The 15085-nt window shown below is 31.3% G+C and overlaps 3 protein-coding genes and 2 long non-coding RNA genes across 8 annotated transcripts; 2 read left to right on the forward strand and 3 right to left on the reverse strand.

Moving 5' to 3' along the window:
- Nucleotides 1–182: 182 nt before the first annotated feature.
- Nucleotides 183–10124, reverse strand: LOC107369520 (uncharacterized). Of its 3 annotated transcripts, none has more exons than XM_025162342.2 (5): nt 9932–10124; nt 8094–8280; nt 6151–6378; nt 4889–5722; nt 183–1035 (listed from the first exon to the last, which is right to left on the reverse strand). In XM_025162342.2, the coding sequence occupies exons 1-5, from the start codon at nt 10019–10021 to the stop codon at nt 641–643; spliced, it is 1734 nt and encodes a 577-aa protein (XP_025018110.1). In that variant the 5' UTR covers nt 10022–10124; the 3' UTR covers nt 183–640. The 3 variants fall into 3 exon arrangements, with proteins under 3 accessions (XP_025018110.1, XP_015792966.2, XP_089125133.1); XM_015937480.3 differs by having other exon boundaries at nt 6064–6378; XM_089269007.1 differs by lacking the exon at nt 8094–8280 and having other exon boundaries at nt 6064–6378.
- On the forward strand, nt 6741–8474 carry LOC107369521 (uncharacterized). Of its 2 annotated transcripts, XR_001570331.3 has the most exons (3): nt 6770–6912; nt 7136–7185; nt 7590–8474. It is a non-coding gene; the product is annotated as an uncharacterized LOC107369521 (long non-coding RNA). The 2 variants fall into 2 exon arrangements; XR_003083515.2 differs by lacking the exon at nt 7136–7185 and having other exon boundaries at nt 6741–6912.
- A 209-nt stretch (nt 10125–10333) lies between the features above and the next one.
- Nucleotides 10334–10848, reverse strand: LOC149093343 (uncharacterized). The gene is made up of 2 exons (XR_016199742.1): nt 10711–10848; nt 10334–10435 (listed from the first exon to the last, which is right to left on the reverse strand). It is a non-coding gene; the product is annotated as an uncharacterized LOC149093343 (long non-coding RNA).
- A 400-nt stretch (nt 10849–11248) lies between these two features.
- On the forward strand, nt 11249–12411 carry LOC107369535 (RNA exonuclease 4). The gene has a single exon (XM_015937500.3). It carries the CDS (start codon nt 11301–11303, stop codon nt 11964–11966), a length of 666 nt encoding a protein of 221 aa, XP_015792986.1. The 5' UTR covers nt 11249–11300; the 3' UTR covers nt 11967–12411.
- On the reverse strand, nt 11988–14716 carry LOC107369534 (ubiquitin carboxyl-terminal hydrolase MINDY-2). Its single transcript, XM_015937497.3, has 7 exons — nt 13932–14716; nt 13319–13461; nt 12892–13235; nt 12766–12793; nt 12571–12705; nt 12415–12471; nt 11988–12284 (listed from the first exon to the last, which is right to left on the reverse strand). Exons 1-6 carry the CDS (start codon nt 14494–14496, stop codon nt 12457–12459), a joined length of 1230 nt encoding a protein of 409 aa, XP_015792983.1. The 5' UTR covers nt 14497–14716; the 3' UTR covers nt 11988–12284; nt 12415–12456.
- Between the last annotated feature and the right edge of the window lie 369 nt (nt 14717–15085).

Below are 15085 nucleotides of genomic sequence, written 5' to 3' on the forward strand. Positions count from 1 at the left end.
ATAATATGAATTTCAACTCATAAGCTTATCCAGAAGTATTGAAAATAATTTATCATTAACTGTCATTTGTAAATTGCCTTTATACTGGAAAGTTAACAAAAAAAAGGAGAAATGATTAGATACTGAAAAACTCATAAAAGCCTTAACATTCAATTTTTGGTTAAATCAAAATAGATTGAAGATTCAGTTTTCACCCATAAATTTATTATGATAATAATTGATCAGATATTCTCGTTCATCCAAAGCAATTGACCAGATTTGAAAAAAAAGAAGAGGAAGAAGGAAAAAAAACAAGAAGAGAAAGAGAAAAAGAAAGAGAAGGAAAAAAAAGAGACAGAGAAAGAAGAAGAAGAAGAGAGAACCCATAATTATGCTGGATGATACATTTCAATTCTTAGAGAAGTCAAGATAATAAGAATAATATAATAATTTTCGTTTGCCCAGGAAAAAAACAGAGATTGTCCAACAATCAGAGAATTACAATTAGCTATAATAATAATTATAATAATAAAATTAATAATAATAAAAAAATCCGTGTTGAACATTGTGCATCACATCGCATGCATTCATGTTGAATGTGTTGTACCAAAAATGGGTAGTTGAAGGCGTATAAGTTAAAATATCTTTATGTTTTTGATTCTTAAATAGTTGACCCAGCATCCTCCTCTTCTGGTTCAATTTTGATTTTTTTCATCATTGGTAAATCAAGAGACATTAACAAGGATTCCGTTGTGCTTGTTAATTGCTGCTGATTGACATGAGTATGGGTTGCCTTGCAAAGGCTAAAATGCTGCATTAACGTTTTATTTTCATTTTCCAATTCTTTATTCCGTTGGTCTAATTGTTGAGCCCGTCTCTCTGATTCTTTGGCCCGTTGGTCCAACTGTTGAACTCGTCTTTCAAGTTCCTCCATGTATTCCTTTTTCTTGCGCCTCGATTCTTGGGCTGAAATCTTATTCTTTATTTTTCTCCTAATTTTCTTAAGACTTCGCTCTTCAGCTTTGGTTAATGGAAATCGTGTTGGAATTGGATAACCTAAATTGTTGGGATAAAAAAGAGAAGACAATTAATAAATTGAATCAATGGTCAGTCAATAATAATGATGAGAAAAGGGAGAAGGAAGAAGAAAAGATAATAAGAAGGAGAAATTTGTTGATATTGCCTCAATTACGAACAGTTTTTTTTCGCTTCTAATATTAAAACACCTTTCTGCTAAGTCAACCATGTAAAAGGTAAAAAGCAAATTTTAAACATGAGTAGCAAGTGGATTGGTTGAAATTTAAATTGTTGCCTGTTTAATGTTTTAATAACATTATTATTATCGCGAGTTGACAAAAATCTTTGGTTGTAATTTGCACGATTCATGCTTTTATGAAGCTCATTTACAACACTTTCAATGATTTTTTGTACAATCTTCAGGTAAAATCACTGTTACAGTTATGAATTATTGTAGCCTTTTATTACAATTAATTTAAACATTTAATCAGTTTATTTGTAAATCAAATGTTGACATAGTTTTGCCGTGTCTTAATAAATGATCAAACTTTGATTAGTTTGTCTATTTTAATAGTAATATTTCATAACTTGTTACACAACACACAAAAAGTGACACATTCAATGATACACAATCTCTGATTATAATTACTGGAAACTTGATATTGTAACAAATTATTGTTACACCTATCAAAGTTAACAATTTAATTGTTAAGATCATATTTAACTTGATTGATGTTTACTGCAAATGAAATATACATTATGTTTGCAGTAATTCATTTGATTGTTAAGACTTTGACTGGTCAACATTAACAGAGAAAGTAAAACATGATTTTGTAAATAAATTAGAACAGGATTAAGGAATTGTGACTGATTAAGGTGTGATCAATACGAAAGCACAAAAAATGGTACAAATTTTAATTGTGACCATACAAAAGTTTGTGCCATTTCTATTGACCACATCTTATAGTAAATAATATTTAATTTCATTTCCATTCAATTGAAATTTGATAAAAATTGGTTAACTTCAATTCAACCTTTTTTTTGCCAATTCAATGGTTCAACGGATTACATTTGAATGTAAAAAAAGTTAAACCAGCTTAGCCTCACCTTTTAACCCTTAATCATAACAAGTTTAGGCCAAAATGATTTATACACATGATTTAACATGTTTATACATTATCATGATTAACAGGATGATTGTGACGATGATGATGATAAGTAAAGATCAGGTGGAGAAAATTGAAATTGTATTGTGCATTGTGTTTTGATGTTGGACAGTTTCAATACTCAGTTGATTTCAACTTCAATGTGATCTTCATAATTTGGGTTTACTTTCATCTTGCAAATTGGGTGAAAATGAAACTAATGTATTACAATGAATGGAGAAGAAGAAGAAGAAGAAGGAGAAATCTGAAAAGATTATCATGATGATGGCTTGAAACCAGCATCTTTTGATACTTGAGTTGCTGGTATCAACAGGATAAATCATGTTTGTTTGATGGGAAAGAAAAGGCTGTTAGATTGAAATTGAATAACAATCAACCAACTGTCTTTTATACACATAGACCTAACAGACAATACAATTGTTTTATATGCTCATAGCATTTGTTTAAATGATAATGATATTAATAACAAGTGATATGTTTGTGTAAATGGTGAACAATTAAACCAGTAACCTTCTAACAATCAGCTAAATATTGGTAAAGGTGATAAAAGAAGAGCAGAAGAACGTCAATCGTTATTGAATGGTTACATTAATTAACTTTTATCTATATAAATTAAACTTGATTCAAAGTTGAAAAGCACCTGAATAATAAACTAAATTAAAATGGTTGTTGGTATTGAACATAGGCTTAACATGGCGTTCAAAGTTAACCCAGGGATTTGAAAAGCAAAGATTATCTTTCTTAAAAGATACATTTGCTGTTTAGATAAGGTTTTGGTCATTTTACTTGTTACTTCAATGATAATCATGATGAATCAGAACCATCAACTATAATAGTTGACAGAAATGGGTCAATTTTTTCTTCTTTATTTTTCACCACTTAACTGTTGCCGTTCTAATTACATTGATTGTTCACTCTCATTTTCTTAACCAACCCAATCTCATCAACAATCAAACAATTTGATTTTTCACTCACTTTTTTTTGTGTGTGTTTTGATAAGAAGCGAAAAAAAACGATGATGTTGATGAGTAAATCTGAAAATGTGAAAACAATTGAAGGTAGAGTTTGAATGATGTTACCTAAAATTGGCAACTCTTTGATTTTCTGTAAATCTTTCTTGACTATTAACTTGATACACATACGCAGGGTGTATCACAGAGCCTGACGGCCTCATCATGATCATCAAGAAGAGCATCATTATCATCAAAAATCCACCCATGAATAGTAATTGAAGATGGTAAAGAAGCAAAGAAAAATGATCAATTTTGTAACGTTGGCTATTAATAATAATCAATCAAAAATGAAAATATTTATAAATTTGGAATCACCTTAATTCAAATTGGAACAGCAACATTCGCACAGGTAAATAGTTCGTTCACAGTTTAACCTTTCTTCTCTCTCTTTCTTATTCTCTTCTTCTTCTTCTTCATTAAACCATCATCAAAAGGCGTCAATCACTAACCTGTAACCGCCATTATCATCATCATCAACACTATTATTACTATTATCATTATTATATCTGGCCAAAAAAAAGCAACCTGAAAGAGTTGTAAAGGTAAATTATACTCGATTAACTTGGTATCAATCCTTTTTTTACTTTCAGTTGTGGTGTTGATTGCCAATCAATGAAGAAGGTAAAGATTGGCAAAAAAATAAAATAAAATTGGCAAAGAGGTGCAAAAGTGTTACTCTAATAAAACATCATTTGTTTCAACAAAATACAATAGCAATAAATGATTCCCCTGAAAATAGTCTATCTTCAATGGAGGGCGAAATTGTGTCGCCAACAAAGGTTACCATTGCTATTTACACAGGCAATGCTTTTATTTACATGTGTTCAAAATGATACAATATTTGAGTTGGAATGAAAAAAATGGTAAATAATATTGAGAAGGAAAAAAAATTCATTCAAAGGTGTAAAAGTCATGTTGAAAAAAATTAAATGTCTAATCGCAGGAAACTGAAGTTAAAACTCACGCAGCAACGTAAATGTTGGTGATAAAGAGGATTAATCATGAGTTTGGTTTTTAATTCATGATATTAGAAGAAAAAAAAATTGAATTAAGGAGTGAAAATTGGTTGATATTATTAGCTGAATGTGCTTTTGAGTTGAAATGAAATTCAAGACAAAGTGCAAATTCATCTTTTGATCATTTTCCGATTAAAATTAATGTAAACTATTGATGTTGGGCCGAGAATTGAAACTACGTTTTTTTATGAGCTATGGTCAGAGCATAATTGATGAGATTATATTAAATGACCACATACAGTTTATGAGTGTAAAAAATTTAATAATTTGTTCTTCCTTGAATTAACTTTGAGATTTTTAAATGTTAACGGCTCATTATTATTCCAATTGAGGTAACTATTTTTTTTAGTAGAACTGAGATACTAATCTTTTCATGATTTAGTGGCATTTAATATGATTTAGTATCAACGGTTATTGATTATTCAAGTCAGAAGGAGACTATTTTTGATTCAAGTTGAATGCATGTTTGAGTGTTTTGTGTGTGTGTGAGAGAGATGTGATTTTTTATCTTCATTCATGCGATGGAACTGAACAACTAATTTTATAAGAAAATCGACAGTAATAGAAGTTTCTTGATTGTTGTAACCATGTTTTTGGCTGAAGCGTCTTTGAAGACTTAAATTGCTATCTTTGATCGTAATTGAGAGGCAAGAAAATTTGTAATTGCCATAAATTTGTTCATTAATTATGTGCTTACCTTCAGCAATTAAGGTTCTTTTTTCTTCTTCAGTTAAAATAACGGCTGTTCCACTTGCAGCGTTCTTGGGCTGGACAGATATTAAAGATGAGACGGCGGCTGCTGTGCTAAGGTTACGAACGGTTTTCGATGAGCCACCATTATCACGTTTAGATGGGCTTGAGTTTGTTGAGGAGGCTGATGAGAGGGGTAACGATAAGGCACCCAGAGGTGAGGGGGCTGATGAGGAGGATGAGGAAGAAGAGGACGAGGAAAGGGAGAGAGAAGACGTTGATGAATTGGAAGATGAGGAAGATGAGGTTGATGATGAGATCGAAGAGGCTGGTGATATTGAAGAGGAGCTTGGCGATGTTGCTATTGTCGTTGTTGCTGGTGTTTGCGGTGGTGATGAGGAGGATGAAGATAAAGATGATGGTGAGGTGGTTGAGGTGGTATTATTGTTGTTGGTGGTAGAGGTTAAATTATTATTAGTTGTTGAGGTAACCGATGAAGGTGATGAAGATGAAGAGGAAGACGATGAAGATAATGGTGAATGAGTTGAAAGTATGCTATTGTTGTTACGTGATTTACGTCCATTGGGGCGAGTTGAGGTTGATGTTGGTGAAAGATGGTGCGAATTGCTACCCGTTGTCGTCCTAGTTACTGTGTTTAGATTCAAATTGCTAATATGATCATTACCAGTAACACCATACAGCGATGATGTTAAACTACTAGGAATAGTTGATTGGGCTAATGTGCTATTTTGAAATAAACTATTACTACTATTGCTATTACTAGGTGTTGACATTTCACAGTCAGACCCAGAATTTGATCCAGGTGGAGTTGGCGGTAATCCTGAAAAAAGAGTTGAAATAAAACCAGATTAGTAATGAGAAAAGAAGAAAATGTAAGACAGAAAAGACAAAAAACTATTAACTGTTTATACTGTAATTTCAATTATATTCAGAAACTGGCTAATTAAATTGTATCATTAAAGGTTGTATTGTGCTAAGTTTCATTAAGTGTGTTTTGTATTCCTTCCCTTTTGGATTCTTTTAAATCTTGTCTCATCCTATTCAACCCATTGAGGTCATTGATTAATTTGCATGACAATTTACAGGTCAATAGGAAAGCAACAATGCTAATGGGTAAACTTTATCAATGTCCAATTTAAACAAATAGAGAATGTAAATTACTATTTAAAAGAGCTGCTAATGTTAAACTCCGGGTTCCACTGGAGTTGCCATTGAGTCCATTGGTGTTTTCATTATTAATGGTCGTACCATTGTTATTAATTTCGGGTCCAAGTAGACCGGTTGAATTGCCCGTAAGAGTACCAAGAGTACCACTGTTGCTAGAACTATTACTTGAACCAGTTGAACTGGAGGAAGTTACTGAAGGCCGCCGGTTACCGCCGGAAACAACCAAACTATGCCCAATTGGAAGTCCATTCATTTGAATTGCACTTGACATTGGTATGCAGGGGAAACATTCAGCTTCAATATCCATGTCTAAGATAATTCAAAGTTCAACAGGAAAAAGGCAGGGAAATGTACAAGGAAAAAGAAGAAAAAGATTACAAATAAAATTACAAATAAAATTGATAGATGTAAAAGTCAACATCAACTAGTGTATTCAATTGAATTAGTCTATGAGCAGCAAAGCAAAAAGGCGAAAGAAGAGACAAAAATTTAGACTAAATGTAATAGAGGAAAATTTGATTAAGATTGCCGAGAGAGAAGAAGAAAAAAAATAAGTGCAATAAACATTAAATTATGTTTACAATTGAAATGTGATGAAGAGTGAAAAAGAGTTTAAAAAATTGAATGTAAATTTGTAATAAATGATCAATAGATGGAGATAGTGTAAAAACGCGTCAGGTGGAATCATCTTCAGTTTTTAAAAAATGTTGAAATTATTGTTTTTTGAGCTTGTTGATCACGTCTGAGACAGGTAGGCTAAGGCCTTTTGCTTTACAAAAATTGCTGATGGGAGCTTCGCCGAAGGTTGCTGACCTTCTTACCAAATGTTGTTGACTCCAACAGGTATGTAGTCCTCTTATTCAGGACTCATGAAAAACTTGCTCTCATCTTCCCTTTCTATCTTCTCTGTCTTTCTCTCTTTCTACCTTGTTTGTGTGTTAATTCTTTATCATTCTCGTTTTCATCATCTTCTCTCTTCTTCTTCTCTTCTTCTACTTGTACCTCTACTTCTTCTGCTTCTTCTTATTCCCATTCTTATTATTATTATTATCTTGTTCAACTTCAGGATGGAAAGAAAGTTTTCACTGGGGGAAAAGAAGCGTTGATGCGAAGAAGGTTTGATGCGCATTAAGCGCTTTTAGATCTATTTGTTTCTTGAGCAATAAAATTCCTCAGCGTTCAACCTGTATTCCCTATAAATTTATACTCACACCATGTACTTTAAGATTCTTGACATAAAAAAGTACTTTTCTCTTACTTATGCAATCAAATTAAATACTAAACTCAATCATATTTGTTTACAATTAGTATTAACTTTGATTGTAATTTCATTTGCCTTCCATTTTTAATTCATTAATATCTTTCCCATTCATTCCCTTCTTACTCTCCAACTCTTGGCTTCATCTCAATCATTTAATACGAAACCTGACTTATTGAATTAGCATGTTAATTAGATATAATTAGACCTATTTTCTCACCCCTTTTCTCTTATCATCATTTTACTCTCTTGTCTTCTCTAGCAGGAGCATTTATAATCGTGGTTAGTGAGCCATGTCAACAATGGGTTGACGCTAATATCATGTTGATCATGCAAACGTGTCCAAGGGGATGGAAGGGATTTAAGATGGTGCAAAGAAGGCGAAGATGAGAAGAGCAAAAAAGATTATGAAGAAAGCAAAAAGGAGAACAAGAAGAAGCTAAATGAAGAAAGAGGAAGAGCAAAGAGGAGCTGGTAACCTTGCTGAAACGGAATGTCCAGCCAACCATCAAATAGTTATTGTGACCTTAAGCCAATGTCTACAAAAAAAGATGAAAGACAACAGCAAAAGCAGAAGTAACAACAACAACCTGAAGCTACAAAAACCAATAGCAGATCAAGTTATCTCATTAAATTACCAAAAAACTGTTTATACCAGCTAAAGCCATAATTTGACCTGAAACTTATCCTAGTTGATTTTGGCCTTTCTTTTACTTTTTTACTTCGTTACCTAAACATTTGGATTGGTGGTTGGAAAAATTGTTACCTTTAAAAGATGATCCATGAGATTCAGTGAGATCAGCATCATTTGAAAGATCATCATCATCTAAGTTATGGTTTAAAGTTGACGCACTATTGAAATATGAATGTTCTGATTGGACGGTTTCGGACATGAGGCGATCGTTAAGAATGATTACATTATAACTGCGATTATCTGAATCATTCCAATCGTTCTGGGTAAAAAAAGAGATGAGAGAGAAACCAAAAATCATGCAGAAAAAGGAAAAAAATGGGAGAAAAAAGAAAACAAATAATAAGTTAATAATACAGAATTGATAACAGAAATGAAAATCAAATTGACTAAATAATAATGTCAAGGAAAGGATGGGAAAAGGAAGGAAAATCAATAAAAAAATGTTGAAATTAATTGTTACATTTCTATGTTCATTAAGAGAAAAGAAGAGCTAATTTTATTGGGTTATCAATTATTAATTGTTATCTATTGCTGGTAAAATGTATAATAATTTCATGGTTCAAATGAATGCCTATTTCAAATCAAGATTATATTCCTATTTTGCATTCAATTTGCTTATTTGATTAATAGCAAATTATCTTCTAATTGTCATCTCTTACGGCTAAATGGATAAGCTTAACAACCAAATTAAGGTGCATTGAATATTAACAAACAAACTGCAATTATCGATGTTGTTATTTATAGTAAATTTGCTGAAAATAAAAAGGTCAAGTTTCATTGTAACCAGGTAATTAACTGATTATCTGTGATGGTCAACAGTAATTCTTGAGACTATTTAAACCTAATCTAACGATTGGTATGAGTGATATCAATGAGTGAAAATGTGAGATTTAATCGGAAACATTTCAATACCATTGAGATATTGAATAATAAGTTGTTGAATCAATTGTTTGATTATGCTACAATTGTTTCAAGTTGTTTAAGCTGAAAATTATGATAACTTATTTTTACTCTTTTTTTATGTTTCTGTACTTTTATTACTAGCATTAATCAGGCAATAATTTTATTTCATTATATTGAACCTTTTTTTTCTTGATTCAGGATAAATCTAAACCAGTCAATAAAATTAAGGTGATAAAGTAAAGTATCAAAAATGTGATAGTAAAGAGTGAAACTCAATACAAGAATTTTTGTACCTGTTCAGGTAAACCAGTTAATTCAAGGTCATCATGACAAAATTGTTAATCTGAAATCTCAAAAAATGAAATGGTTCAGGGCAAAAATTTAATTCCTTTTCTCTTCTTTTGCACCAATCAAAAGTTTTCATCAAAAGGTAAATAATTTTCTTCTTATGATAATGAAAGAAATAACAAAACAAGGATTGAATAATCATTATTGTATATCTTTTTGTATGATAATCGAATTAAATGAGAAGATAATATTGTATTGATTGTGATGTTAATCATAATGTTAATTGTTATGTTAATTGTGTTGCAGAAAAATTGATTTCTCGGTATTTTTCCTTCAAAATTTTCTCTCTTTTCACTCATATCTTCATCATTTCATGATATATCCGTTTCCGTATATGATTTTAATCATACCTTTTTCACTCTATGAATTATCTAGAAGCCGAAAAGGAGAAATGGTAAAAGCCGATAAAACAAGAAAAAACCTCTGAATAAGTTGTAATTTTGCTGAAGTCCGATGATTTCTAGTTTCTTCAGCAAAAATCATGAGTGCAAAAACTGCCAGGTAAGACTAGGTAATAAGATGACAACTAATGATGAGATAGAAAAAAGAAAGAGGAGAAAGAAAGAAGCGGAGAAAGAGAGAGAGAGATAGAGACATGGAGATAGAGAGAGAGAGAAAGATTTGAAACAAAATTGAAAATAATTAAGAATTAAACTTACAAATTGTGAATTTGAATGACTGAAAATCTCGTTATCCATACTGGAATCATTGATGAAGATATCACTTATCAATCCTAAATCTGTATCCATTTTGAAACAATTTATAGGTAACGATGAGATTAAGAATGGTAAATAAAATAGTACAGGGGAAAGTTAGGAGAAACTGAGTTCAATGTTTTCGCCATCATCCACTTGATGAATCTACAGTCAGAAAAGAGTTGGAACTTTTTTGTCTAACATTGCACCATTGCACATGAGCAAAGAGTAAAGGCTCAAATGATATTAGTTCTTCCGGTTATCTGTCAGGTGGCGCTGATAGCCCCAAGCGCCATCTATTGGATCAAAAACAACTCAGTTTCGAGTCTATCAGCGAATCTTGCAATTCTGTGATCCAGATTTCGGTGAAAAAGTGCAGTTGTTTTATTTGTAGATTGTGATTTTCCCAATTAAATAGATTTCAGCATTGCTACGCTAACTGAAAGCCTTAAAATTATTAAATTAATACTAAAAGCGTCATAAAAGGTGAAAAAATATGCATTTACAAAAAAATCTCAAAATGTCACCACCTGATGATTGATAATTAAAACACAAGTAGATATGATTGAACAGTTAAAACACCAAACATCTGGATACCCATTTAAATAAAGAAATACTTCAATGGAGGATCACCCTGCGTTGATTAAACTAAATCAATATTTCATCAAATGGAAGAAAAAGAATGGAAAGGTTAAAAATAACTGAATTAAATAATTACACAATTCAACAATACAACTACTTACCCTATGCAATTTGGATGAAACTTAACACTTAAGACTCAACACTCAACACTCAACATTAAAGGGAAAATTATACTCTTCAAAATGGAAAAAGAGAATCACTGAATTTAATTGTGTCCAACATTATAAAGAATTACTGATAAATTTGGAAACATTGAGAAAAATCAACAAACCCATCAAAAAGTTATGTCACTAAAAATACCATGCTGTGCTTGAAACCTACTTGAACTATTTATCAATGTGAAATATCAATCATATAATATCGATAACTTTAATATAGAAAATTAAAAGAACTTGAAGTAAAACTGAAATAAAATAATTGAACTATTGAGTATAGTAGACGAAACAGTATACATAACTGTAATTCAACACTACATTAATTAATTAGTTAATTAATTTTCTATTACTATTGGTCTTTTGTAAACTTAAGGCGATTGACTGTACCGCCATAGATGCTTAATTTCTTATAGAAACATCAGAGGGAACTGCTGACCGATCTTTTCATGTGACTATATTTTTAAAATGCTGTTTACAATTTTGATTTTGGTGAATGTTAATTTTTGTTAATTTAAGATAATAGTTAACTATTTTCAATGGAGACTACAAAACCAAGTAAAAAACCGAATCGAAGATTTAGGAATGGTTCAAGATTCAATAAGAATAAGAAGAATGATCAACCACGAGATGGCTTGGTTAAAAACACCAGTTTCCAGGGATTGACTCGAACAGTTGGTATGGATTGTGAAATGGTTGGTGTTGGTGACAAAGGTACTCAATCAATTCTTGCTAGAGTATCACTGGTTAATCAATTTGGACACTGTTTATATGATAAATATGTTAAACCAACAGAGCCCGTTACTGATTATCGTACTTCAGTTAGTGGTATAAGACCTGAGGATATTGAGAATGGTGAAGATTTCAAGAAAGTACAATACGACGTTAATGATATAATTAAAGGAAGGATACTGGTTGGTCATGCTTTAAAGAACGATCTTAAAGTACTTTTCTTAGATCATCCACGAAGTCGAATACGAGATACAAGCGTTTATTTTAAGAAAATGCTCAAAGGAGGAGGAAAACCGTCATTAAAACGTTTAACATCTCAGCTTTTAGGTGTTGATATTCAACATGGTGAACACGATTCCGTTCAAGATGCTAGAGCGGCTATGAGATTGTATACAATGTACAAAAAGAAATGGGAAAGTGAAATCAAGTCTCGACATAAACCTCAAAAGTCTAAAAGCAAAAAGAAAGAATAATCTACCATTCCTCTGAACCACTAATGATGAAGTGTTAAAAGTTTATTGTACATGTTTATTGTACAGAAAAATTACAAATTTATCTTTTATGTCTCATGGTTACGCAAATTTTCTTCAAGTTATCATGGTTATGTGATTCCCGTACTTGATGTGATCTGAATTGTGCAGTCAGTTGATCAGTGGCGATTCAAATAACTCGCTTATCCATAATTTGGATTTTTCGACCATCAAATCATAGGCTCGCATCAATGAGATCTAGTCATCAAGTAAATATAATAAAAAATATTTGGCCTTGTTCACTAACCAATGTTGATGATGCTAGTTTCAATGAGAATCAAAAAGACAATGATTTAACATTACAAAACATGTAAAATCAGAAAATCTGGGTTGCAACAACCAGAATGATGTGATGTGATAATAAAAGTAGGAATATAAGATAATTGAATACCTTTTTATTGTTTTATACAATGTTAATTTGTTTAAATAGGTGTCACATCACTGAGCACTGGAAAGGAGAAGGCAAAATGGCAAAAATTAGTTTTCTTAAACAATAATAAATAAATTATTCCGGATGATAATTTGATGATTAAAGCTCAGCAATTACCTTTGACGACTTTTCATCTGGTTTGCTGCTATTTTTTCTCGATGGTAAACTCTGACTTCTCCTATTTCCCGATTGAAGTGACCTGAAGTTTTCTCTAGGTTCAACGTTTAAATCGAGATTTGACTGGCTTTCATTCTGCAAAGAAATCGATAAATCAGTATAGAAAATAAATAAATAAATTTAAATATATTTTACCTGAGATGTTTGCCCAGTTTGAGGCTCCCTGGAACAAAAAGAAACGAAAAAGCAATCGAGGTAATATATATAACACCATGGATGAAAAAGATGAAAATAAAAATTGATTTTAATTATGAAACTTACTGGTAACTAACTAATTGTCCTGCTTTACGTTTTTCTTCGTCTTGCAGTCTACGCGCGAATTCCTCGTCACTAAGCTCATTCAAACCATTCTCTGTTTTAAAATTTTCCCATTCTTTTTCTTTCTCGAACTCCTTTTTCTGTTCTTCTTGAAGACTTAATGCAATAAGGTAATCTTGATCAACTTGAACTTGCTGATCTTCGACAGTTAAGGAAGTCTTAGGAGGAACTGGAGTAAAGTCACCATCAACAAATAATCCATCATTTTCAATATTGCTGAGTGTTTCCCAAACTACTCTAGATTCAGTTAGAAAACCTTGATCAGTTACCAATTGAAATAATTGATCCTGTTAAGTAAGAAATAAAGAAATGAGTAAAAATGATAAGTAGCGAAAATATTGAGAAAACTTTGAAGTATTATGATAAATACCTTATGTTTATATAATGTAATAAAATGATTATTTCGGAAGAGAACACTAAGTTCACCATCTTTTAACGTTGAATTTAACTGAGACAAACCAAAATAGGTTAACTGCGAGGCGGTTCTTTCCAAAAATTGTTCGACAACTAAAGCTTTAAAACAAAAAAAAATAATTCATGATTAATAAGTAATGTAAATTGATATTAATCAAAAGTACACCGGAATAATAGTAACATGATATCAAATGTGTACGAAAATGACAGGAAAAGGACAATCTGAAAATAAAAATCCATAATTGAATCAAAAGTTGAATCATTCAGGTCAAGAACAAAAAAGAGTTAAATCTAGATAATTTCAAAAATATTATCTCTTTATCTTTTGCAAACGTTATCTTATTTACTCATCGTAATTTAATTTGGAATAATTTTGTAATCAGAATAAGTAACCTTGCAGCAAAATAATATCTGCAAGAAAATTTTCGCCTCCTACGAGCTTTCTATGTCAATTAATCGATGTGTGGGTTGAAATATCAACGTTACAAAATTATCCATAAAAACGACATTACAAAATATATATAAACATGATAAAAATTAAGCTGATGAAAATATTAATAAATAAATACCTTCGAAGGCTGATTCTGGCCGTGTAGAGGTTTTATGAGTAATTATTTTGTCTACCAATTGATTATAACTCAGATTACCAATAGATGATACTGTTTCGACATCATTTGGATCAACAAGCCAGCCATGATAAAGAGGAATGTGGAGAAGGTCAAAGAAAATTAATTCGGGTGTGAATTCAAAATCAGAGACACCGGAAAAGCGAACATTAACATCTAATCCGGTTTGCAGCTTGGGAAGAATAGCGATAGCATCATGCATATTTTGTTCATAATTAAGTTGATTTTCTTCTTTCAGGCCTTTAGGGATATTTTCCAATATACAATCGCCAAGATATTCCATTAATTGATTTGCTGTGATTACTTCCATCATTGAAGGTAGACGTAATCGTCCTTTCATCAATAAAACATTGATTATAGCAATCAGCGGACAAGGACCATTTTCATTTTGAGTGACTATCGGACATTTATTCCCTTTCCATTTGATCCATTTTAAATGATATGAAGGTGGTTGTTGAGGTCGCTGTTGGGGTTGTGGCTGGGCCACAGATGATTGTGTTGTTAACATTAACAATTTATAGTGTTATTGAATGGGCATGGATACTTTTGCCTCGATTTAACCACTTGTTTGGATATTATCATTTTAATTAACAACTCTTCTCATAAAAAATTTTCATGTTACACTTACAGTTATCATCACTTAACTATCACAATCAATTAATTAACAAGAGATCAAAAACAACAACAACAACAACAACAATTATAGTACAACCTTACCAAAACAAATTATTGTCAAAAAGTGAAAAACTGTGTTAAAACGTTATTTCTAATCAAATAACTCGTCAGATGGCGACAGGTTAGTAAGAAATCCGCGTAATTTAAAAGTCGAAAATGAAATTAAACATAAAATTTTCATTGATTGCAATAATTTTAGAGTTTAATTATTTAAATCATTTTATTTTCATGTTATACGCAGATGATCAATGAAATATTACAGTGACTCAGTTAATTTGTTAGAATATCGGTTAGATTTACTAGAATTGTCTTATGTTCTCAATTTAACTTCAACCATTCTTTTAAATTTTTATTTTAGCTTGACAATCAAGGGACGAAGAATGGTCAGTTTTGAGGACTAAGTGGCTGACTTTAGAAAGCAG

Source organism: Tetranychus urticae, chromosome 3 (genome assembly GCF_039701765.1).
Source record: "Tetranychus urticae isolate SD_2017Ah chromosome 3, NJAU_TeUrti_SD_1.0, whole genome shotgun sequence".
Taxonomy (NCBI): domain Eukaryota; kingdom Metazoa; phylum Arthropoda; class Arachnida; order Trombidiformes; family Tetranychidae; genus Tetranychus; species Tetranychus urticae.

Coding starts and splice junctions, on each gene's coding strand:
- LOC107369534 (XM_015937497.3), bottom strand. CDS start 14,496: ATGTTAACAACACAATCATCTGTGGCCCAGCCACAACCCCAACAGCGA. Junction 13,236..13,318: donor TTACATTATATAAACATAAG/GTATTTATCATA, acceptor CTTACTTAACAG/GATCAATTATTTCAATTGGT. Junction 12,794..12,891: donor GGACAATTAGTTAGTTACCA/GTAAGTTTCATA, acceptor TTTTTGTTCCAG/GGAGCCTCAAACTGGGCAAA.
- LOC107369520 (XM_015937480.3), bottom strand. CDS start 10,021: ATGGATACAGATTTAGGATTGATAAGTGATATCTTCATCAATGATTCC. Junction 8,281..9,931: donor GTCATTCAAATTCACAATTT/GTAAGTTTAATT, acceptor TTTTTTACCCAG/AACGATTGGAATGATTCAGA. Junction 5,723..6,063: donor ATTAGCAGCTCTTTTAAATA/GTAATTTACATT, acceptor CTCTTTTTTCAG/GATTACCGCCAACTCCACCT.
- LOC107369535 (XM_015937500.3), top strand. CDS start 11,301: ATGGAGACTACAAAACCAAGTAAAAAACCGAATCGAAGATTTAGGAAT.